Here is a 25693-nt window from a genome sequence, read left to right as displayed (position 1 = left end):
TCATGAAACCTGGGACATATGAAAGATCCTTTATCTCACAATGCAAATCCCAAAATGGTATCATTATCAAACAGATAAATATAGGAAAACATACCTCCAAAAAGAATTCAAATCTAAATTTTTTACTCCAAAGCACAGTATATGTCACAAAATAGACCTCAATCTTTAACAATCTAATAACCCCCAGGTTCATTAGCTTAAATTATGAGTATTTTAGGCATCTGTAGCAAATTTGGGTTTCCTCCATTGAACTCAAAATATAGCTATTTTTAGTAAATGTGAAAAAAGATCATCAATCAAGTTTTAAAGAAGGCAAAATAAAATGTAGATCCTTTTCATCAAATCTAAAAAAAAGATAACTATGCTCTAAAATTCAAGTTATTTTAAGAACTATTAACAGGGCTGGGGATATAGCCTAGTGGCAAGAGTGCCTGCCTCGGATACACGAGGCCCTAGGTTCGATTCCCCAGCACCACATATACAGAAAACGGCCAGAAGCGGCGCCGCTGTGGCTCAAGTGGCGGAGTGCTAGCCTTGAGCGGGAAGAAGCCAGGGACAGTGCTCAGGCCCTGAGTCCAAGGCCCAGGACTGGCCAAAAAAAAAAAAAAGAACTATTAACAAAAAATAAAAACAAAAGAAAATTAACAAGCCACCACTGTAAGTCCCAGTAAGAACACACTACAATGTAAAATGTAATAAAAAAAAATGTCAACACTAACAAAGATATTTTTGACTAATACCTACCTGGTATGTGCCATGTATTGTGTTGGGCATGAGAATATAAGACCTTTACTACACGCAATACTTACAGTCCCAAGAGGCCCCTATTCCAATTTGTTCACCAGAGAAATCAAACTGTCTAAGATGATTATAAAAGACACCAGAAGTATTGAGAAAATGTTAAGTTTGGTTCACTTAGGACTGGAGGTCTGACTCAGAGATTGAGCTCCTGCCTGCCATGTAAAGAAAAAAAGTTGATTCACTTCGACAAAAGACTGAATAGCAACTTTATAATCTTCAAGGAAAGAGAAAATGTTAACCAGCTGTTTCTCAAGTCCACAAGGACTAGAGTAAAGGATGTGGGCTCTAAATATGAGAATGTGAGGAAAAGTAGAGAAAAATAAATGAACTCTTTAGGGATTGTAAAATCTGTTAAGTAAGTTGAATGTGTATATAGGAGAGTTAAGTCAAAACTCTCAGGTAAGCAAAGGTTGAGTGTAGAAAATAATACTGAGAAACTGAGTACGCTGAGACTAGCTGGAAGTTAATTAAGCAAAAGTAGGTAATTCTGCCCTTGGCATAGTTATCTCAAGGGAACACAACACCAGAGTAAGGAAAGACTCATGGTAGAACCAATGACTATTTTATTTCCTACTATGTAAATGTCTCACCCAGTGTGCAGCATCTTCCTTCTAGGCACATTTGCTGTAAATTGTACTATTTCACTTCGTGTTTTCTATGGTCATTGTAGCTTTTTAATCTAAAAATGTTGTGAGTTCCTGGTCAGTTGGTAGTACCACAGAGGAAATACACTCCACTGTCTCTCCCTCTGAATGCAATTATAAAATCTGGTCAGGAAGCACTGTGTAGTTAGTTAAGGACTCTGAAAAGGAAAAGCAGTTATAACCTGTAATCACAGCTAGCTGGGTAACATAGAGCAAGAGGATTGCAATTCAAGGACAGACTGAGCAACAAGTACCATCTCAACAGAAAAGCTGGGTGTTGTGCATACCTGTCATCCCAATGACATGAAAGGTCGAATGACCTGAGTAAAACCCTAAGTCTCTACCTAAAAAAACAAGAACAAAAAAAAACTAAAAGCAGAAATGGCTACGGTCAGGCATGGCTCAATGGTAAAGCAATTTGCCTAGCAAGTGCAAAGCCATAGTTCAAATCTAGTACCAAAGAGCATGTCTAGAGATAATAGTAAAATATTTCCTAGTTACACTAGCAGTCAATGCTCATACAGTGTGAGAGAAAGAAACTCTTGAATGCTGGGCTGGCAGATTAACATTAAATTCCATCATCTTCTATTTATTCCCAGGAAATAATCAGTGTTCTTACACCTTGCCTTTCTGTTCTTTTTTGTTCTTCTTCTTTTACCCCATCAGTCATGGGGTTTGAAGTCAGGGCCTGGGTACTGTCCTTGAGCTCTTTAGCTCTTTAGCTCTTAGCTCTTTAGCTCTTTAGCTAAAGAGCTCAAGGACAGTGCTCTACCACTTTGAGCTACAGCACCCACAGCACCACTTCTGGTTTTCTGGTGATGATTGGAGCTAAGAGTCTCATGGACGTTCTCTTCCAGGGCTGGCTTTGAACCACAATCCTCAGATCTCAGCCTCCTGAGTAGCTAGGACTACAGGTGTGAGCCACCAGTGCCTCGCTGCCTTTCTGTTTTTTTGTATTTGAGGTTTCAAATATAAATATATTTGTGTAATACCATCATTTTAACGGTATGTGTCATTTTATATGTTAAAATGCATATAGCAATTTTCTTGAGCCTCAGAAAGTATTGATATAGATTCTATATTTAGAATAGTCTAGGAGTAGCAGAATTAGATATATTTATTACTTTCTTCATGACCTTTCCTATCTTTGTCAACTTTTTTAGATTTAGTATGTAATACTCCTTTTTGTTTTTTGTAACAAGGTCTTGCTATATACAGTCCAGGATTTATAGTCTTTTAGAATTTATAATCTTTGTGTGTCAGTCTCCTGATGCAGAGATTACAAGCATGTCTCACTATGCCTGGATTATGCATTCTTAATAAGAAAAATAACATAAAAATTATTCTAATTGATATCTGTCTATGAAGAATCAAATCATATGAGGTAAAAAAAAAGTAAACTCAAGTTCTATTCAGAAATTTACACAATTAAATAAAGAAAATTGCTGTTAGTTTGTAGAAAACTCTTTTTTTTTTTTTTTTTTTTGGCCAGTCTTGGGCCTTGGACTCAGGGCCTGAGCACTGTCCCTGGCTTCTTCCCGCTCAAGGCTAGCACTCTGCCACTTGAGCCACAGCGCCACTTCTGGCCGTTTTCTGTATATGTGGTGCTGGGGAATCGAACCTAGGGCCTCGTGTATCCGAGGCAGGCACTCTTGCCACTAGGCTATATCCCCAGCCCGAAAACTCTTTTTAAAGAAATATATTTTTTTAGGGAATGTGGCTTAGTGATAGAGTGCTTGCCTAGCATGCACAATGCCCTGGGTTCAATTCCTCAGCACCAACCACATACACAGGGAAGGCAGGAAGTGAGTGGAGCTGTGGCTCAAGAGGTAGAGTGCTAGCCTTGAGCACAAAGAAGCCAGGGACAGTGACCAGGCCCTGAGTCTAAGCCCCGAGACTGGAAAAAAAAAAAAAAAAAAAAAAAGGTGGGGGGGGGAAGAAATATATTTTTATAGAAATACAACATAAACCTTACTTTTCATTATTTCCATTAGACAACAGATCCTAAGAAAAAACTTTTTCCTTCTTTTTGATTAAGTATATGGACTTTGACAACGTAATTTTACCAATAATTATGCATATTTTAACCAATACTTATGAAAATAAAGGGCCATGAGAAAACTTGTTGTAATTGAGTATATAAATATATCTAATTGCAGAAAAGTTTCAAGTTCTCCCTATCTGTGGGAAAAGGCCAGAGTTAGTGCTGATAACAAAGGGAAAAGTCCTATTTTCATTTCACTTGATAAAGATAAAAGTAACCGATAAACTTCTAGGAAAGTAGATCCAAAATACTTTTTCTTAACCATAGAGCTAGCTCCACAAAAACCACTACCACCACAAGATTTCAGGTAGAGAGAAGTACCTAATACGTAGACATTGAGTTGTCTTTTATAAAGAACATAAAAGCCAGGAGCTGGTGGCTCACACTTGTAATTCTAGCTACTCAGGAGGATGAGATGTGAGGATCACGGTTTAAAGCCAGCCCAAGCAGTAAAGTCAGTGGGACTCTTATCTCCAATTAACTAGCAGAAAACTGCAAGTAGAGCTATGGGTCAAAGTGGTACACAGTGCTAGCCTTTTGAGCAAAAGACCTCAGGGACAGCACCCACGCCCTAAGTTCAAGCCCCAAAATGAAAAAGAAAGAAAGTAAAGGGAGGGAGGGAGGCAGGGAGGGAGGGAGGGAGGGAGGGAGGGAGGGAGGGAGGGAGGGAGGGAGGGAGGGTAAGAAAAACAAAGAACACAAATTTTTATGAAGAACATGAAAATTTTCATTTCTTGTAATAAAGGAAATCAAGTAATAATTTTTAAAAGCAAAAACTGAACACAAACTTGTTCTTCGCCATCTATTTTCAGTAGTTAAAAAATGTTCATATAGTCAGATCTTCTGTAGACAATCACAGATGCATCTTTTCCTAAAACACCTTTAATATTACATTTATTGTACTAGTGTTATAATTTTTCAATCACTTATAAAATGTCCAAGGCAGTGTAGTTGAAAATATCCAGGAAATATTTCCTCCCTTCCCTCCATCCTGTTTGCTGGTGGTTAATTGGAGATAGGAGTCTCAAGTAGCAGGAAAGTCCCAGAGACTCTTATCTCCGATTAACTACCAAAAGGCTGAAAGTGAAGCTGGGGCTCCAGTAGAGTGCTAGTTTTGAGCAAAAAAGCTCAGGGACAGAGCCCAAGCCTTGGGTTCAAATCCCAGGACTAGCACAAACAAACACACAAACAAAAGAAAAAAACAGAAGTCTCGCGAACAAACTAGAAGCTGGGTTCAGCTGCAATATTTGTGAAATTTTTTCCTCTGAACTGTTTTCCTCTTTATCCAAACAATGCCTATTGTCTCTTTCCATATTAGTCATTTTATAAGTTATAATTTAATTAAAAACTTAGTAAGCTAATAATATTGTTATTTTTCTACACAAGTGACTTGGGAAAGGTTTGAATTTTTTATGATTTCTTCTACAAGTTCTTTAAAAAACTGATGTCATTTCCAATTTCATCTATTATTTTTTGTCTATGAAAGCACAAAAAAAAGTAATAAAGGCCTTTTAGCCTTTTATATGGTACCTAAAAATAGGTCATCTACACAAAAACAAAAGTGAACTCAAGATTTGAGTTATGTTCTAGAATTCACCTTAGAAATGAGGCCAAGCATACTACCTAAATCACAAAGAATTAGATAATAAATAAGGAATGAATTTTGGCTTAACTTGAGGAAACACAACTGGACTACAAAGAAAGCATCTAAAAATAATTGTAGAATTACAAAATGTATCCAAGTATCATTGCATACAGTGAAAACAGCAAAAGTTAAAAACACATTTACCATCTTCTAGTGGAAGAGTTGAAAGTTTCAAGGTTTATTCTGTTACAAGAGGGTGCAGAAAGAACACCGCCAATCATACTACATTAAGGTAAATGAGTACATCAAGGAAGACATAATCATGGTCTCTGACTAGTCAAACAAGTACATTACTGTTATAATGCTAATATTAGAATGCTGCCTCTCTTGCAAACCAAAACTTAAAATAATAAGTATTTTACCATAGTGATTGTGGTATTACAAAAAAAATGATAATGTTTGTTCTTTAATGATAAAAACAATAAAAGAAGTGTGATTTGCTAGAGTGTTTGCCTTTCATCAGTTCCAAGAAATGTGTTTATTTTCTTAAATTCCAAAGCTAAAACTTGAGTCAGTAGGTCAAAAGGGTAGTTTAAAGCCTCTTTAACCTAACATTCTACTATATAAACAGAAAACTATGCTGTCTGATGTTAACAACAACCCCTTCATCACTACTAAATCAATGATTTAAAAGGTCTCTAAAGTGTGTAGCTTTGTCATTATTCAAAATTCTCTTCTTATCCATCAATTCAAGTGGATCTGAAAATCTGTTTCCTGACTTTTCCACACTTTGAAATATTTAATTAATACATAATAATGGTACATATTTATTTGGATGCAGTGTGATCATTTAGTACAGTCATATAATGTACAATGATCAAAGCGGGGTAATTGCCATTTCTATCTCCTTAAACATTTGCTATTTCTTTGTGTTGGGGACCTTTAAATACCTATCTTCTAATTCCTTACAAAACACATAAGAAATTGCTTTAAACTATAAAAAGAACTTTTCCAAAAACTATGACAGTTTATCTCTCCAATTCTAAATGTCTCCTTCTTGTTTTACCCTTCAGTGGCATACTACATTCTATAATATACATTACTTATACTTTCCAACTGTACTACCCATTCACTTATGAAATATTAGGAGTTCACTACATGCCAGGTACTGTTCTAAATGTTGAAGATAAAGCAGTAAACAAAACAATAAAAAGGCAAAAAATAGTAAGAATGCAGTACATGAGTTGTAAGTGCTTTGGAAAGATTTATCTAGAAAAGCAACAGAGAGAATAAAAATGTATTATACAGATTTTTCTAGAAAATAGTATATTCTTCCGTTAAACTAGTACAGAAGTCTAGCATGCATTTTAAAGTGTAATCATACTTCTACATTACCTAATTTATTTACATTTCAACTAGCTATAATGTGAAAACACTAAGAATAATACTGAAATGTACAGTCATTGAGCTGGAACAACCAATTATAATAATTTCACTTTTGAGATTATAGTTGATAGAGTCAATTGTTTTTCCTTGACTCTAGTGTTTTATTTGGCTTCTGGATGCACCCCCCCGCCAAAATATTACAAGTGCTGGCACATTTCAAATTATGTCATGAGATTAGAATCTATAAAACTTGAGTGCTCATCTAGAATTTGTCTTGTTTTAACTTTTCTATAATATTCAAAGTGTAATATGGTTTCAAATTTGGAGTCTACATATTAAAACTCCATAGTAATACTAGAACATTAGAGACAAGAGCTTTTACTGGTGATTTAAAAACAGTTGTTCAACTGTCTGAATCACTTAAGTGCATAATATGTCTCAACTGTTTACAGAAAGCTGGAACAACTGGAGAAACCTACATAAGAGCACTGTTTGGGATACAGGATATTACCAAAGCATTTGACAATGAGCCAAAGAAAAGTTATACAGACATTAATTGATCTCTTCACTTCTCAGAAAATTATAATGGTTTGCCTTACCATCTAAATAATAATATATACTTTAAAAGAATTCAGATTTCCCTGTGGGAACTTCAGCATTATTACATTATAGGGGCTCAAATCTCACAACATGAAAGAATGAGTCAATCAGTGGATAAGTGAATGAATGAATGCTGAAGTTTAGTGCTTATGCAAATGTGTAAAGAAAACTAAAGACTCTGGAATGTTTGTTGTTTTTAAGATCTAGAAGTGAAATCTGAAATGTTTTATATTTCCATATTAAATAGTAATTAAGTTCACTGTAGTTAAATCTTACCTTAATGACTATAACTTGGCAAGTAGAATTCTGTCAAGGTTTTCAGGATTTAGGAAACAATGATAAACTTTAATCTTTCACATTTGTCTACAATGTCTGGATCCTCCCAAACAAGCACAATGTGGGATGCACCTTTAAATATCCCACAGGATTATCAGCTTCTTCCCTCCTCAATTTGGTTGGCAGAGTAGAGGAAACAACTCAGACACAACTGAAATTGTAATTAAAATTTGGGCCCATACAAAATATTGGGCTAGGCGAAGGGATAGTGTGGATCACCCAATCTTCAATGCAATAAAAATTATTGTGTTGGAAAAACAAGTTGCTACTGCATTGTGAGTGCTAAGATTCTATTAAAACAAACAAAACAAAGCAAAAGGTGGGTAAGATATAAACTTCATTTCCTTTTCAAGATTAGGAAGAAAACAAAATACATACCGCATCTGTGATATCAATTTCATACACCCTTTGGAAAGTCCTACGCTCAAAGAAAACAAGCTTGCCACTGCCACATCCCCTTTGTACAGAGGTACCAGTGACTATGAGTTTGTCATCTGGACTGAAACAGCAATCAGTCCTACAAACAAAAAGAGTCAATAAGTATATATTCTGGATCCTCACAATAATGCAGCAATGATGAGTGAATTAAATAAATATCAATGAACAAAGAACTAACCTCTACATAGAGCTTACAAGTCAGACATTATTAGTAGTTTAGTTACTCTTCACAACAGTCCTGTGAGGTAGATATTACACTCATTGTACTTACAAAGAAACTGAGACACATAGGCTAAATAAACCTTACCTACATTTATATAAGAAAATGGTGCAGCTGGAATTCAAATGTAAGCAGTCTAACTTCAGAATATGTATTTTCTTCTACCATATGATATTTTTTAAATGCAAAGGGAGTATGGAGAAAACTCAATACAGATCATGTAAACATCTAAGCAAGTAAATATACTTTTGTGTACTACTTGTCTTTGTGTTTACACGAGTAGTACACAAATAGATACTACTTAGATTTACATTAACATCCAAGTAGAAATGGCTTTGGCCATCTTCTGGAACTATTTTTACTATCATCACTCTACATTCATGATTGTCAGTTTGTTTTAATTAGATAATGCCACCACAGTGTGCTCTGTTAAGAGTTGGTGCAATGTATTATACAACTTTATTTGATGCCTCCATTACCTTTATACTCTCCCTCTTGGTAATTACTGAACACAAATGTGAAATTTCATTGTTACCAAAGTAGAGTTCCAAGGGAACAATTAGACTTGAAATCTCAACTCAGCTGCATCAGAAAAAATCTTTGAAAACTTCAGTTACCAACTTAGTAAGATGGTGGAATTAACAATGTTCAATCATGGCCAGAAGTGGCACTGTGGCTCAAGTGGCACTGTTTTAGCCTTGAGCAAAAAGAAGCCAGGGACAGTGCTCAGGCCCTGAGTCCAAGCCCCAGGACTGGCCAAAAAACAAAACAATGTTCAATCATCCAGAGAAAGATAGTCTGAATAATTAAAGGACCTATGTGTGCACACAAAATACACACACAGACATACAAACGAAAATGTTAACATATACATCATTCAAAACGTTTTTATAATCTGACTAATATATCTTTCAAAAGCCAGATGTCAATTATTCTCAAGTCATTTTGTATAAAATTCAAAAGACATGGTATAAATTAACATTAAATTGAAACTTATTATTTATTTTCCATTTTCCTAAGGTAATCAAATATTTAAAATACGCTACTTACATTGGAAACATAGTAGGAAGATTCGAGGATGAAAAAAGTGGCTTATTAAATTGTCGGATATCCCATAATTTTAATGTATCATCACCTGATAGAGAAATGAGAAAGAAAAAAAAGTCAAAAATGTGAATTCTGCAATGAGTATTCATTTCAAAGTTAGGATTGGCTAAACTTTGTGTATAACTTTAAGGAAAGGAGGAAGAAACACGAAGGAAGGGAAGAGCAGAAATGGGAGGCAGAAAGGGAGGACAGAAGGAGAGGGACTAGAAGGGAAGGGGAAAAGGGAAACCAGATGCACACAAACAGATTTTACTTAATCTGTTCAGAGAACTTGAAAGTAGCAATAGATGTAAGAACATTAAAAATAATAAGTAAGCTCTCTAGAAATTTCTTTCCAGATTGATGCAGGATCCGTAGGCTAGAAGGAACCCTGGAGAACTAACTCTAAAGCAGAATTTAAATGCAGATGGTAGTTCCCCGGTGGTATGTTTGAAGATAGCTGACTCTTTGGGAAGATTTTAAGAACCATCAGGAAATGGTTTTATATACACAATGGAATTCTATGTTTCCATCAGAAAGAATGATATTGTACCATTCGTAGGAAATGGAAAAAATTGTACTAAGCAAAGTAAGCCAGAGCCAAAGAAACATAGGTTGCATGGTTTCCCTCATTTGCTGTAACTAGACTGTGCCTGTAAATCTATAAGTAAACACACTGGATGGTAATAGACAAAAAAAATACACTTGGACATGATAATTTATACAGGTCTCTAGACATTCACAAGTGAGACCAAAGGAGGCATTCTTAGGAAACCATCACAAAGGCTCAATATAGCTATGTACATATGATCATATAAAATAATATTCATCAATTGAACTCCAAGAAATGGAAACATGAAGGTTTTTTCCTTTGTTGCTGTTTTTGCTTTCATTACCTTTTGTTTTGTATTGTTTGTTAGCTTATCTGTTTTGGGGAAGGCAAGTGGGGGGCACAGAAAGGGCACAGAACAAATGCAGCAGTGATATTCATTAGACACTGTTAAAAATGAAGTATATAATTTGTACATGGGAACAGGAAGAAAAAACTGGGAGAAAATGAGAGAAGGGATGGTACCATCGTTCCAAAAGAAATGTACTCATTATCTCACCTATATAACTGTAATCCTTCAGTACATCACCTTTACAATAACAACAAAAACATACACACATATTTTTAAGTTAAAATGCTTAAATTAAAAAAAATAAGGATTGGAAAATAGTAAAATTCTCAACAGATTCTCTTCCCTTCTAGTATGTGAGCAGAACTACCCATTAACAATTATGAGAAATGAGGCATCTTAGTCCCTACCTTCTAGTGTAACTCTCCCTGTGGCTGTCATTCTTCATTATGCTGGGGAACATACTTTTCCAAGCCATTTAAAGAGTAATGAATATTCTTTTAAGAATCTCTTTTTAAAATATATATTTGTATAGGGCTATTAATAAAATGCTGACCAGAAGAAAAGCCAAACTCACAAATAATGCCTTTGCTAGTCTTTTCCCCGAGTGCTCACAGCTGAGACCTGCCTCAGACTCCTGGGTCCAATAATAAATCTTGATCAGGTGCGATGGAGGTGAATGGAGCAGTCAATAAAAATCCCCCTTTTCTCTCCAAGGACCCTTCCTCTAAACCAAACTTTTGGCAGGTGCACTAACCACAACTGGCTGGACTTTACTGCTTATACTTTACTGTGAGAGCTTTTGAAAACTCACCTTTGGAATGATACTCTATTACCACAAATAAATCCACAGAAAGATCCTCAGCCTTGTTTGGTCTTTTTCCATACTGCATAGTTCATAAGTTGCCCTCACTATGATCCATCTCCCTCTATTATAACAAAGACTTATCCATGTGAGAAAGATGTGGCAAAAAATTAGAAAGAGCACCTACCGAGCCATATTGTTGTAGATAAGCTTACAATACAACCACATATAGTGACTTTAAAAAAATAATAGCTAGTTATAGAACATTGTAAAAAAACAAAAAAAAAACTATACAATTTGTGGGTGAGAACCGGAGGGAAAAACTGGGGGAGAGTGAGGGAAGGAGTGACACCATTCAAAAAGAAATGTACTCATTACCTGATTTATATTACTGCAACCCCTCTATACATCACTTATACAATAAAAATTAAAATATTAAAAAAATAATTACAGGGCAACAGGTTCTCCAAATCATGGCAAAAGTAACAGTGCCTTGCAAAATATATCCAGCCCTGGGAAGGCAAAGAATTCCCAAATATTGCTGTGTATCTTCAACTACAATAATGAAAGCGTGGAACTACTGAAGCCCCTTAGAGTAAAAGAAACTAAAGCAAACTTCATTCCACATTGCCTGACCTTGCCTACAACAAAACATGCATCAGATAAAATTTTAGGTGAAAATTTGTTATCACTGTCCCACAAATTTGTGACTTCATATAATAAACTAATTTTCAATGGAAGCTGTAAGACCCCTTGAGGAAGGGAAAAAAAATCTGAACTGAGTTAGTGTTTGAACTGGGGGGTGGGGAGGGGGGAACCAATGGTCAATAAATAAAGGATTTTGAAACACCTGGTACAGAATTATAAAATAAAGAAAGTATGAAAGAATGTAGATGAATTACAATATTCTAAAGGCAGAAGCCAAGACCATTCATGAAAAAATCAATTCTTTGAAACATGAGGATAAGTAAAAATTTTACTTGTTAACTTTTAATACAAATAATGTTGCCAAGTTGAAACAGTATTAATGGGAAAAAAATCAGTTTGCCACAAGTACATTAATAAAAGCACTGTTAGTTATACCTAGCAGTAGGCTCTTAGTGTGATACTTATCATTTAAATATCATCATTTTATATACAGAAACACATCAAAAAGATCAAACTTACCTCCACGAGAGGCAAGGACAGTACCATCATAGGAAAAAGCCACACAAGAAGTATCTGTGCCCGGGTCATGAGCCTGTTTATAGTGGAACTTAGGATGAACCTATTTGCAAACACAAACCAGGTGTTAATCAATCACTTGCATTCAGATGAGAATGCTTTTGTGGCAAGAAAATTTCACTTTACATTCATAATTACATATACATATATGCAAAGTACTAATTAATTCATCTGACATTACTTTTACTTTCTTCTAAAAAAAATCAAAAAGTTTTTTTCAAAGTATCCATTTACCTTAAGTCATAGCAGGAAACAGTTTTCAGAATTCTTTAGCCAACCTGAAGCAACACAAACTGTAACTACATTTAATCTTTAATATTATACTTATAAAATTATGAGACCAGTTGCAATATTCATCTAAGTGAGAAAAATTAACATCTTATTTACTTAAAGTACTTTTATCAAATTTAATTTATACCTAATGATTACATTCACATGACTGTGCATATGAACTATATTTAGCATGCCTGTCTGATGATGATGACTACAATAACAGCAACAATGATGACAACAAGACTTACTATATATATCCTAAGTTCTATATTCTTTGCTATCTTGACTATTTAGTCCTCATAATCATTCTGTACATTAAGTTCTACTATTATCACCCCCCTTTAACAGTTCAGGTCGCTGAAGCACAGAGAATTATAAGTGGTAGAACTAAGAGTCTAAACCCCAATAGCACACCAAAATATTATACTACCATCTTTTTCTACCTCACAAACTGCATGAACTAACATTTGATCATTCCCTTAAATTTATTCCTAAGGGGGAGGAACGTGGCTTAGTGGTAGAGTGCTTGCCTAGCATGCATGAAGCCTTGGATTTGATTCCTCAGCACCACATAAACGGAAAAGGCTAGAAGTGGCAGAGTGCCAGCCTTGAGCAAAAAGGAGCCATGGACAGTTCAAGCCCCAGGACTGGAAAAAAAAAACTATTCCTAAAACCCTTTAATAGATGGGAAATTTCTTTCTCACTTGTAATTTTCAAGTTTAGTTATAGGCAAGCAGCTCTAATTAATTCTGTCTTTTGAATCAAGTTAGAGATTGCCTATGTAAAACTGGGGATACAGAATGATCCTAGAACTTAGCATTGGTCCAAGTGCTACAGATTGCACCAGAGGTAAACTGAGTGGAAGGAATGTCTTCATGGATGCAAGCTTTAAGTACTTACCAGCTATGAAAAGGAATATTATCTACCAAGACAACACAGTTGGTTGGTAAGTAAGAAGAATTATGAATGGAGATAGAAGGAAATCTGAGCAAGAGAGTAGTTCTCACTTTTGACAGAAGGAAAATATAAATGGAGAAGGAGAAAGTAAGCTTGATTACTGAGGAACAGGTGTTGTGGCACCTATAAAGACTGCAGAGAAAAGAAGAAAAGAAGAGTCTATTGTCATCTGAATGTACAAGTTGGGGCTGTTGTGCTTTCCGATTTTACTTTCAGAAGTAATGGGGCTGGTAGCAGCATCTTATTTGACTGGGTGTTATCCATCTTGTTGTAGTTGATGGATCAGGCCTGCCATGTGAAGGGAGGTCTGTATTGGAACTTTCAGGCCTAAGTACTTTCCATGTCGTCCTGGAATCTGCAGTGGAGATCTGCAATGGAGTCCCAATTAGCTTGAGAGCTTCTAAGCCCTTGGTGCAATCCCTTCAAGCCTATTGCAAGGGGATTATCACTCCCCTCTGCCTGCAGTAGAGTCACAAGGAGCTATAAATAATGGAAGAATTAATATGTCATTATATTCCCTGTACTGAGGGGGCCAAGGTGGGAAGATCTTGAGCAAGGCCTGCCTGCACTTGTGGTAGTGATGTGGGGAACTAGGTAAGATGCATTAATTTGGAGACAACTCCTCCCTCACTTCTTGTTCTGCAATTTTGGGCACTGAACCCAAACTTTTATGTGCTGTACCACGGGGCTAGCTATCCAGGCCTGGAGACCTACTTCTGAGCACAGAATTTAGTATCCTTTCCTAGGAGCAAATTCTGGTGTTAAAATACTAGTAGAAGCCTGGAAAAAGTGATGGCCAATGTTGAGTAAAGTAAAAATGTCCTAGTTACCATAAGACAGCTGGGAGAAGCAGGTGAGAATATGAAAATAATTTCTTAGGCCAAAAAACAGTATTATTTTTAATATTATTTTAAAAAATTATTTAGACACATCTTAAAATAAATACGTATTTCAGTAACTGAATTTGAACTAATACTTCATGCCTGCTAGACAAGGGCTCTACCATTTGAGTTACACCTCTAGTCCTTTTGTGATCTAGTTATTTTTCAGACAGGGCCTTGTTTTTTTCTTGGGCTACAGTGGACCACATTCTTGCTATTTCCACTTCCCTCTGTACCTGGGATAAAAAGGCACATGCCACCACACCCAACTTTTCCTATTGAGATGAGTTTTACAAACTTTTTTCCCTCAACTGGCCTAGAACCATGATTCTCCTGATTTCAGCCTCCCAACTAGCTAGGATGACAGATATGTGTGCCACAATGCCCACATACTGGTTGAGATGGAGTCTTGTGAACTTTATGTATAGGGGAGAAGGAGCCAGCAGGGCCAAGAAGTTTAGTGGAAGCTCTCCTCTACAGCCCAGGGCTAGTCACAGAGCTGGGTAAGTAAGATCTTTTGAAATTATGGGATCTAAGGTAATAAAAGCCAACCAGAATGTTTAATTATTAGTTATAAGAAGCTACAATTACTGTAATGACTGACTAAATAAAATAAGTATACAGAGGAGCTTGATGCACAGAAAGCTACAGAGATAGCAGAAAGAACATGGCATTCTTGGGCGGGGGTGGGGGTGGGGAGCAGAACAATGGGCAACCAACAAGATAATAACTACAGTCAAAAAGAGAAATGAAGAGAAACAGGAGTTTAAGGACAGTCACTCCAATAAAAAAGGCATGATCCCTTCCTCCACTTCCAATCAAGTGCCTGATGACAATTCCTAAAATCTGTGATGATTCCTCTGGTCCCTCCACAAAGGGACCACCAGAATGTGGTCCAGTCTAGCCCAAGAGGCTCAATCAAACATTAGTCACAATTGTAGTTGCAGCATATTAAAAATATCTAGGGTGACTTAGGCTCAATGACTTCCCATTGACCTAGCCAATGCTTCCTTAAAACTGCACCAAAGTCTCAGATTCTTCTTAGCCTCCCTCCACCTCTTTTTCCCTTCTTTCTTTCCTAAGGGTAAGACTACTTGAATCTGATAGAGAGAAATCAGTCTCCTCTGGCCACCTACTCACTTTTCCTTCACTGGAAGTTGACAATAAAATTTTTTTTTTTTTTGCCAGTCCTGGGCCTTAGACTCAGGGCCTGAGCACTGTTGTCTCTTTCTTTTTGCTCAAGGCTAGAACTCTTCCACTTGAGCCACAGCACCACTTCTGGTCTTTTCTATATATGTGGTGCCGAGGAATCGAACCCAGGGCTTCATGTATACGAGGCAAGTACTCTTGCCACTAGGCCATATTCCCAGCCCCAACAATAAACTTCTTATATCTAATGTATGTAATGTTGCCTTGGCATCTGCTTCTCCCTAACACAAAACAGCACATAAGACTCAAGAAAAGGCATATACACCTTGCTGCTTTTGTAATACAGTAAGTAAAAAAACAAACAAACCAACAACCATGTGCTAGCTGCCTAGATGATCAGAAGCAAGTATGCATGCACCCCCTTAACATCAGCTGTCATTTAGTAATGGGCCAGACATATGAGAGAGGTCATCCAAGACTATTCAACTCCACTGAGTTGTTAGTTAACTGCAGATGCAGCACAGAGCTCAGCAGAAGGCAAGCCAAGCAAGAACAAAAGTACTGCATCATACCACTCAATTAAATGGCCCGAAGAACCAAGGGAAAGAATTTTATCATTTATATCACTAAGTTTTAGGGAGTTTATTATGTTGCAAAAATTAACTAGTACAACATAAAAAGAATGCTGATTCTTTGACCTCTTCTTAACATTATATCAAATGATATCCACCACAAAATAGTTCTGTGATCTTACAATTCAGACTTATTCTACTTTGTCCTGCTTCATGCTTTGTAATTTCTGCAAACCTCTATATCTCATCTCTCCAGTAGCTAGGATTATGGGTGTGAACCACCAGCTCACAGATTGTTTTTCTTCATGGTACTAGGTGAAAATCTTTCCCCCCATTTCTTTTTCTTTTTTGAGGGGGGAGAGGACGATCCTAGAGCTCAAACTCAGGGCTTGGGAACTATTCCTGAGCTTCAAGGCTAGCACTCTACACTTGAACCAGAGCTCCACTTCTGACTTTTAGGGGTTAACTGGAGGTAAGAGTCTCACAGACTTTCCTTCTAAGGTTGACTTCGAACATCAACCCTCAAATTTCAGCCTCCTGAATAAGCTTGGATTACACGGCAAAGAAGAAATAAATGTAGATATAACATTTTCTTGAATAATAATGTGCAAATTGAGATAGAGAATTAATGTGTATGATCTGTCTTTCAGAAAGCATTTACTATATCAACTAAAAACCTAGCATTAAATCAGGTTTGGTGAGTACCAAAATGATAAGTATTGATATGTACCACTAATGAAGGAGCTTTTTGTTTTTTTGACCAGTCCTGGGCCTTGAACTCAGGGCCTGAGCACTGTCCCTGGCTTCTTTTTGCTCAAGGCTAGCACTCTACCACTTGAGCCACTGCACCTCCTCTGGCCTTTTCTATATGTGGTGCTGAGGAATTGACCCCGGGGCTTCATGTATGTGAGGCAAGCACTCTACCATTAGGCCATATTCCCAGCCCCTAATGAAGGAGCTTAAAAGTGAGAAAGAAGAGAGTACATGTATGACCCTCGTTGCACTTCCCAAGCCGGTTCTCCATTCTTAAGATTAGGTTTACTGCTACAACTACTGACATTTCATAGAAAACAGCTATGACTTAGCATTTATTTCTCATCTGTGTTTGCTAAAAGCATACACCAGCTTTCATTCATCACCAGACTATGTTGTAATTATATGCCTGTTCGGTCATCTCTAATCAGGTGACTGTACTGTGTGACTGACTACCTAGGGCACGATCTGGTAACCAGCTGGAAGCTGCAGCTGTGGAAGAGAGCTCAGCCACTAAGATGAGTGAGTCACAGGCAGAACATGATGCCAGTGCTCTGGAATCTTCTGGCTCCCTATGTGCTTGCAACTTGAAATTCAAGGTGTTTACTTTAGTCTATAAAACAAACCCCTTATGGATAGGGCACAAGTTACCTTCACATTAATCTCTTCTCTTCTTATAAACTCTAGCCGAAATCAGTTGGTACACCAGTTAGCCACTCTAGACTTATGTTTCAAAAATCTGGATGCAAAAAAAATTTTAAAGCCCTACAGAGGACCTTTAAAATGTCCAAAAGGCATGAAATGAAATAACCTTTCTTGGACTCTGAGACTTTATAATCTTCAGACATCATATACAATCTCTTAAAGTTAGTGACATTATAAATCTCTTAAAGTTTGGGACATTATTTGATTACACTATTTTAAAATGTGATATATTGTAGTGTCTGTTTTAAACAAAATGTTAAGATTTACTGGAATAAATGATGTTACTAATACAGAATCTCATATGATATTGTATAAGTTTCCATATGTAGCTATCATCTAAATCATTGAGAGCAATGATTAAGAAGAAAGTCCCTCCAAAAGGACAGTCCAAGAGCAGGGTTTCCCAAGAGAAAGTTTTGTGTAACATCATCATATTGGAGGGCTATAGCAGCAAGCCTGGGAAACTAGTTTATTTGCATACCATGGACTTGTCCTAAAGATTCACAATATGCACCAATATATTAAAAGCCAGCATTTTTATGTAGTAGTCCTGGAATAAATCAACCTCCTTAACAGTCTCAAAGATGATAGAACCTTAGGGTACTTACCAACATGAATTGAATTAACATTCTCTAGACCTTACCTGGGGAAACATATACCTAGAGCAAGAGTTAGAAAATATTCTCAAGAAAAGGTCATATAAGACTTTGAAGATGCAACATATTGTCACAACTATTCCTTTCTGTCACAGCATGAATACAGCTTCAGATAAGACACTGACAAATGAATACAAACGATTATTTTATTTTATTTTTTGCTAAGTAAAATTTAATGTAACAAAAATAGGTGATAAACTAGATTTGGCCTAAAATTAGCTCACTTGTGATCTAAAAAGATCTAAAACCTTACTAAGAGATGTTCTATTTGTCAGATAGCTAAGCATTTGTCATTTACTCTGAATTAAATATTGTTTTAATTATTGACCCTTTGTATTTTTCATCAGACCTATGAAATAAGTATTCTCATTACAGCCACTTTCCAATGAGTTTCCTATTTGCTCTAGATCAACTGGTTAGTAAGTGGTACAGCCAGGATTTGAACCTAGCAGACAAGATTCAAGCTTGTGCTCTCAGATACAACTATATCTGACTTTGAGCTCCTTCTACTCTGAATTATTGAGATTGTGTATACACAGCACCCTGATCTTTCCTTAGTAGGTCAGTTTTCTTTTCAACCTGATGATGGAATTTGAAGATGAAAAGTAGGGAAATGTAGTAACAGTTAGTGTGAAATAGTGCTCATGTGTGTAAACAGAACTATCAGCCATAGGAACAGCAGACTCCAGGCCATGAGCTAAATGCAGCCCATAAGTACAGGCTGATTAGCCTTTATTAACGACGATCAAGAGGCTCTGAAGTAACTTAAAACTCAGTAAATAACACAAGGGCAAATTGGCAATAAGAAAAATACACTGTTGTGGAACTCCACAGCTGCCCTTTATAAGATGTTGCTGTTTCTCCTTTATTTTTAACTCATAAGTTTAGTATAAACGGGGTAGAACCCTGGACGGTCTATGTCTCATAAGAAACACAAATGTGAACACAAGTGCAGCTCCCAGTTCAGCTATTTAATTGAAGAGGAACTTAGATACTACCACGCCAACACCGGAAGCACAGTGCCATGGAATGACCTGCCTAGACAGGAGGGAAAGCCCGGCAGTCCCCCCTTTGAAGTTCAGCTGCCTGAGATTCACTGGCAGCCGACCTTCAAAGAGAGCCGATGCTTCCTTCCCTCATCCTGGCCGCCAAGCTTCCCGGGCAGCTGGGCAATTTAGCCACTCTCTGCCCAGCTGTCTGTGAACTCTGGCAGCCAGTTCAAGTGAGGTATAGTGAGGTGCTGTGGAAGTAGGGAGGGGAGGAAGTGAGAAGGCCGAGTGGTGAGCCCTGTGGCGCCAGAGAAAAAGGATGCTAGGTTTTCCTTTAGCCAGCCTTATCAAAGTCAGTCAAAAAGATCAAGCTTTAAGAAGGAGCAGAATGAACCACACTACAAAGTGACTTGCCAGTGACTAGAATGATTTCAAATACCATTTCCTACAAAAGCTGACTGAGCCTTAAATTACTTTTCCAAAGATGGTTCAGTTGCTGCAAAGTAGGCATACCTTCACATAAGTACAAAGGGAAATAAGCCAAACTCAAGCATCAAATATATACAGTCCTTTACTGATTCTGACTTTCCAGCAGTCTGAGTAGATGCTTCTTAGGGACTTTGGGGGGCTATTTGTCAACTGTGTTGTGGCAACCCTTCTGTTTCCCTGGCAGCCAATAGCTGAAACAACTTATCTGTTTCTGCGCCTGTGCAGCAGATGCTTGGGGAAGAGTGGCTCACTTAACATAAACATTGCCAGTGTGCTGTTATGTTTATCCTTGTGAACCACATGCTTAGTAAATAGTGAATGTTATCAGCTGCAGGTACAAAAAGGATGCAGAATAATTTTGCTAACAAAAAAAACCAAAATTTCCAAAGAAGTCTAACCAAGAACTTAGTAAACTGACAGACAATCAACAGATAACAAAGAAAAACTGAAGAGCATAAGACTAAACCATAGTTTCATTTCAGAGTTCTCTAGAAGCTATTTGGACATGCAGGGAGACTGGAAGGCAGGGGAAAAACTAATCATAAATTTTTTCTATTATAATTTGATTATAAAAAGAAAGAATGCACAATGAGCTGGTACACTATGACAACATAAACAAAAGAACTAAGTAGTCAAATACACTGTTTTTTAATTTACTAGTTACAACCTCAAATGTCCTGCTCATTAGATTCCTTGAAACTATGCACTGCAGCCAACATAAAGGTCAGAGACATTAAAAATATAAAATCCCAAACTTACCATATAAATTTAAATTTAGTGATTATATAAAATAAGTACCAAATAATATTTGCAGAAATACACTCATTCTATAAACATTTATGAAGCCCTTACCAGGTGCTAGGTATAGCAGATGACAAGATTAGAGAAACCACTCCTTACTAACAAGGAGCTCTGTCTAGAAAGGGAAGTGAACATAAAAAAACAAATATCTGCAATAAATTTTATGACAATGGTAGTATCCACAAACTATATAGTAAGGACAATCAAAAAATTGTCAACTTTATCATAGTAGTTGACATTGGCAGGGTTGGGAAGGGAGGGAAAAGAAGTCAGGGGAAGCCTGGTAAGGATGCTTAGCCATAGCCTCCAAAGGATAAGGAGGAGGCCAAAAGGGACACAGGAAAGAGTATCCCACTAGAAGACCAAAAATGTATTTCAGAAGAATTAAATAGAGCGCTATTTTGGGTACTTTGGGTCTAGAAGTGGAATTCAATAATACAGTAGTAGTAAATATAAAGATAATGAGCCCTTCTACAGTTCAGACTCTTACCCTGTGAGCAGTGTTAAACATCTGAAAAAGTTTACAGAGTGTGGTATGTGATTATCTTAGGTTTTTTAGCGTACTCTATATTGGTTTTTAAAAAAGAGTAAAAACTGGGAAAGGAGAGACAAAGACATGGATAAGTCAAAAGCACAGGTTAGGTTAGGTTAATGTTTCAAGCTTGATAATGAAAAAATATGGAACAGAGCAATTTAAGTTATAATCAGTTTGAAATAGATATAGCAAATGTTGTCTACTGTGGGTATAAAACTGGCAACCAAAGAAGAGAGAGGAGGCTTATGATAAATAAAATAAATTTTTAAAAAGGAGAAACGACCAATAGGGATAAAAAGAATAAGAATATAGCAAAGGAAATAACTAGTAGAATTAAGTCTTGGAGGAAGCAGGAAGGACATGATCAAGTGCAGATGTAGAAGGATAAATAGGGAACTAGAAAACAAAGACATCATTCTTAGAGACTGCAGGGAAAAATGCTGAGAAATCAAAGTATAAAACTACTGAAATAAATGATGATACAAATTCTAATAGAAGTCTAATCTATTGTTCTTATTTTTCCAAGTAAAGGAGAGGTGATAATTGAGTAAGTAGTAGTGACTTGTAAGATGGATCAGAAAAAAAGCTTGGAAAGTTAGAAAAGACCCGATGACATGAGTAACAAAGATCACTGGATAAGAAAAAATGGAAGGGATTGGCAAGGTAAGAAGGGCCTAGAAGAAAACAAATCTGGAATGGCACCAACCTGCAAAACTGTTTTTCTCAGGCTAGACAAATAGCCAGAACAAAAGAGCAAAGAAACCATACCTCTAGAATTCTGGGTAGAAAAACAGAAAATAAAGCAACTTAAAATCTTAGCAAAATGTTTATTACAGAAGTCAAATGATCTTTGTCTTTTCTTCATAAACTATGTCCCAGAGTTAACTTTCCTAATTTCTCATTTTTAGTCCAAAAGTCCAAGCTATGGTCAATGTAATACAATTACAATTCAGTGACTCTATTACAAAATTAATACCATTTTCCTTTTCTAAAAACTATACATATTGAGGGTAGGCCCTGGTGGCTCACACCTGTATTCCTAGCTACTCACTAAATGCAGTATGAAAAAAGTAGGGAAAAGGGGAGTAAACATAATATTATGGAATGAGTAAATTGGTTCAAAGTGTATTGTGCACATACATGGCAATACGACAATGAAATGTCTTCATAGTACAAATGTATGCTAACTCAAAATGACTAGTACTAGGCAGCATAGAGCAGGTGAGATTAAAGGAGAAATTCTAAGATAGTATGCTATGAATCAAGGAAATAAAGGGAAGAGACTGAAGGTTTTTCAGATTAAAAAAAAAATAGTTCCAAAAGCAATTTTCTTATAACAAACAGAGTGGGAAGCAAGTACTCTATAACATAATTTATCATTATGCTAATTCAGTAAGACTAAGTTTAGGGTAGAGTCTACAAACATCCTTGGACTCCAGTGTCCTCTCATGTTTACTGACAACTTTAAGGATGCTAACCTGTAATCTCAATTTTACTTAAGTGAGCATCAACTGCAGTGCTTTTAACTATCTCATATGTCCAGCTTATATTATGATGGGAGAGAAGTTCTAATTATTTAAGAGAAAGAGAAGAAAAACACTGCGTTTGCTTCTTTAATTTTCTCTTTTAAATGACTGGTAGATTTTCATTGCATATAGTATTTTGAAGTTAAAGAGAACATCTTAAAATTTACTAAAGTAAGAATAAGTGCTGCTTTTAAAATCAATAGGTAAACTAGTACAGAGTTTAAATCCAAAGTATGGCCTACTTTTAGGACTTCATAGCCTAGAGGAGAAAGTCTTTAGATCTAAATGTCAGCATGTTCTTTTAAAATTAGTATTGTGATTATTTTTAACTCTACCATTCTTTCAGTGAAAAGTCACACAATATAGTCTATTTATTAAAAACTAATGAATACCACATCAAAAAGAATAAGACATATCTATAGAAGAATTATCATGAAAACATAAAATGTACCATCAATGACAGCAACTGTCAGGAATGTTTGCTTCCATACTCTAAACAGCATTATAAATTAAAATAAAAGGTTTTGTTTGTTTCTTTCTTTCTTTTTTTTTTTTTTTTTTTTTTGCCAGTCCTGGGGCTTGGACTCAGGGCCTGAGCACTGTCCCTGGCTTTCTTTTTGCTCACTTACCTCTTGAGCTACAGCGCCACTTCCAGCCTTTTCTGTTTATGAGGTGCTGAGGAATCGAACCTAGGGCCTGGTGCATGCTAGGGAAGCACTCTACCACTGAGCCACATTCCTAGCCCTAAGTAAAAGGTTTTTTTTTTTTTTTTTTTTTTTTTTTTTTTGGCCAGTTCTGGGCCTTGGACTCAGGGCCTGAGCACTGTCCCTGGCTTCTTCCCGCTCAAGGCTAGCACTCTGCCACTTGAGCCACAGCGCCGCTTCTGGCCGTTTTCTGTATATGTGGTGCTGGGGAATCGAACCTAGGGCCTCGTGTATCCGAGGCAGGCACTCTCACCACTAGGCTATATCCCCAGCCCTAAGTAAAAGGTTTTTAAAAAACTGGTTTCTTAAATGGACAGGTACATAGATAGAATATTTTAATTTTTTTCACCTAATAAACGAAGACATTAGTAAAACTCTTGTGTTTTCAAAGTAATAGTTCTACTATCATGGTAACTATCTGTAAGTATTGTTCAAGGGAAGAAACCCTTTTTGAGGTTTCAGAAACATCAAAAATAGCAAATGCAAATGCCTATGGGAACGCAAAGAATACCAAAGAAGTCAGGTAGATCTGTATTTCTTAGATGTAATACTTCCGGTTGTATAATTATAATCAAGTTACTTAACACTGTTTTAAAGACTCCATTTTCTCATCTGTAAAATGAGAATAATAATAATATCAATTTCAGTGAGCTGTGGTGAGAAATAGATGAATAATGAATTTATAGTACTCGAATACACTTTTGGAACCCAGAAAGCAAATGGTATCTATTCTTTTATTTTATTATGACACTGGAAATTTAAAAGTAGATGAGTGCCAGATCCTGGTGGCTCACACCATAATCCTAGCTACTCAAGAGACTGAGATTAGAGGATGGAAGTTCAAAGCTATACTGGAAAAAAAGTTCATGAAATTCTATCTCCAGTTAAATTATAAAACAGCTGTACTGGAGATGTAGGATATCATCATCAAATGTAAGCAAACAGCCAGAGGACCTAAGTTCAAGCCACAGTATCCGAACCAAAACAAAAAAGTAGATCAGTGTTGAGAAAACAACATTATTACATCATATTATTAATCCTCAGAATTTCCTAACCAGAAGTTAGGGCATTATTTTAAATGGAAGAAGCAAAGCTCACTGTCATTATAATTGACATAAGAGTACTGTAAAACCCAACAGGAGATTCACTGCCCTCAAGGAACTTACAATTAAAAAAAAAAATAGGTGCAAGGGTACATACATTTATTAAATGAAGTACTACTACAAATGGTGTAACTCCTTAGAACAAAATGACTAACAAGAAACTGGTACTTGAACCATGGAGAGGGTCAAGGGGTAGGGGGTAGACAAAAGAGGATAGGAACGGGGAGAACACAGTCATAATATTCAATGTACATTCTATGAAATAAAGAAAATTGAGGAGAAGGGTTGGATTGGGAGGGAATGGGGAGAATGAAGAAGAGGCTGATACCAATCAGTACTGAGTAAAAGTACTAAGCAAACTGCTAACTTCTCCTTCTCTTACCATAAATCCCAGTGTGAACTCAGTCTTCCTTTTAAAAGACTGCTGACTCTAATCAAACTTGGAGGAAAGTTTTGATGAGACTTCAGAGATGGATAATCATGTTCATATCCACTGGGGAAAAATTCTTATCATATTACAATGATTAAAACTGCCTCATTAAGTTTTAATCACATGATTGGGATGCTGAAGTTGTGAGGAAATTTCCCAGGGTTTTCTATTACTATAAAAACTCTTCTCCAATAGGCAACAAGGGGAAGAATTTGATAACCTTAAGACAAAGATGCTGCTACTCATTATTCAAATGAATGCTCTCTTTGGGCTTGCTTTTATGTTCACCATTTCTTTGGAATATTTAAATTTATTTATGCCTTGTGTGGCAAATGAAAAGCCTAATTTTGTTTGATGGGCTATAAAAATTTTATTTTAGTAAGATACATTTTTTAAGTGCCAGGTATATGAAATTATTCTGGAGGTGTTCGAAGATCATTAATTGAAGCCAAAACAACATAAACAACAACAAAGTAGAATTTAATAAAGCAAAACACAACTTGAAAGCTCAAGTAAATTCTAGTCCTAGAGACATATATAATCTGGTCTGCCTCTTGCACAAATTTGTGTAGCAGATAATGCAGAAAAAGTGCCCTCAGCTCATCTGAGCAACCTCTCTTGTTTGGTCCTATAGATTTTGTTTTTTGTTTTGTTTATTGGCAGTACTGGGGCTTGAACTCAGGGTCTGAGCACTGTCCCTGGCTTCCTTTTGCTCAAGGCTAGCACTCTACCACAGCACCACTTCCAGCTTTTTCTATATATGTGGTGCTGAGGAATCGAACCTAGGGCTTCATGTATCGAGGCAAGCACTTTAACACTAGATTATATTCCCAGCCCAGTCCTATAGATTTTTCAGTAACAAAAATCCCACCCACAGAAGCTGTCTAAATTAGGAGTACTCTACTTCACATACTCCTACAGTACACTTGAGATTAATTCTTAGAATCTTTAGTATTTCTTGGCTCTTGTTTGCACACATGTCTTGAGGAAATTGGTTTACCTATTCCCATTTTGCCCCTGAACCATTTTGCCCCTGAAATTTTAATTGTATAAAGAAATGAGCTTGTATGATAGTTTATCATATGGCCACTTGAAGAATATG

General features: G+C 36.5%; 1 protein-coding gene across 1 annotated transcript in view; it reads right to left on the bottom strand.

The window, feature by feature from the left end:
- Wdr70 (WD repeat domain 70) overlaps nucleotides 1-25693 on the bottom strand; it is a 201947-nt gene that overhangs the window by 31406 nt on the left and 144848 nt on the right. Inside the window, exons 11-13 of the mRNA XM_048368484.1 lie at nucleotides 12012-12111; nucleotides 9105-9189; nucleotides 7775-7913 (exon numbers count right to left, since the gene is read on the bottom strand). Of these exons, the coding sequence (XP_048224441.1) occupies nucleotides 7775-7913; nucleotides 9105-9189; nucleotides 12012-12111 (324 nt within the window). The remainder of the gene's footprint in view (nucleotides 1-7774; nucleotides 7914-9104; nucleotides 9190-12011; nucleotides 12112-25693) is intronic.

Source organism: Perognathus longimembris, chromosome 19 (genome assembly GCF_023159225.1).
Source record: "Perognathus longimembris pacificus isolate PPM17 chromosome 19, ASM2315922v1, whole genome shotgun sequence".
Classification (NCBI taxonomy): Eukaryota; Metazoa; Chordata; class Mammalia; order Rodentia; family Heteromyidae; genus Perognathus; species Perognathus longimembris.
This window is presented reverse-complemented; position numbering and strand designations above follow the sequence as displayed.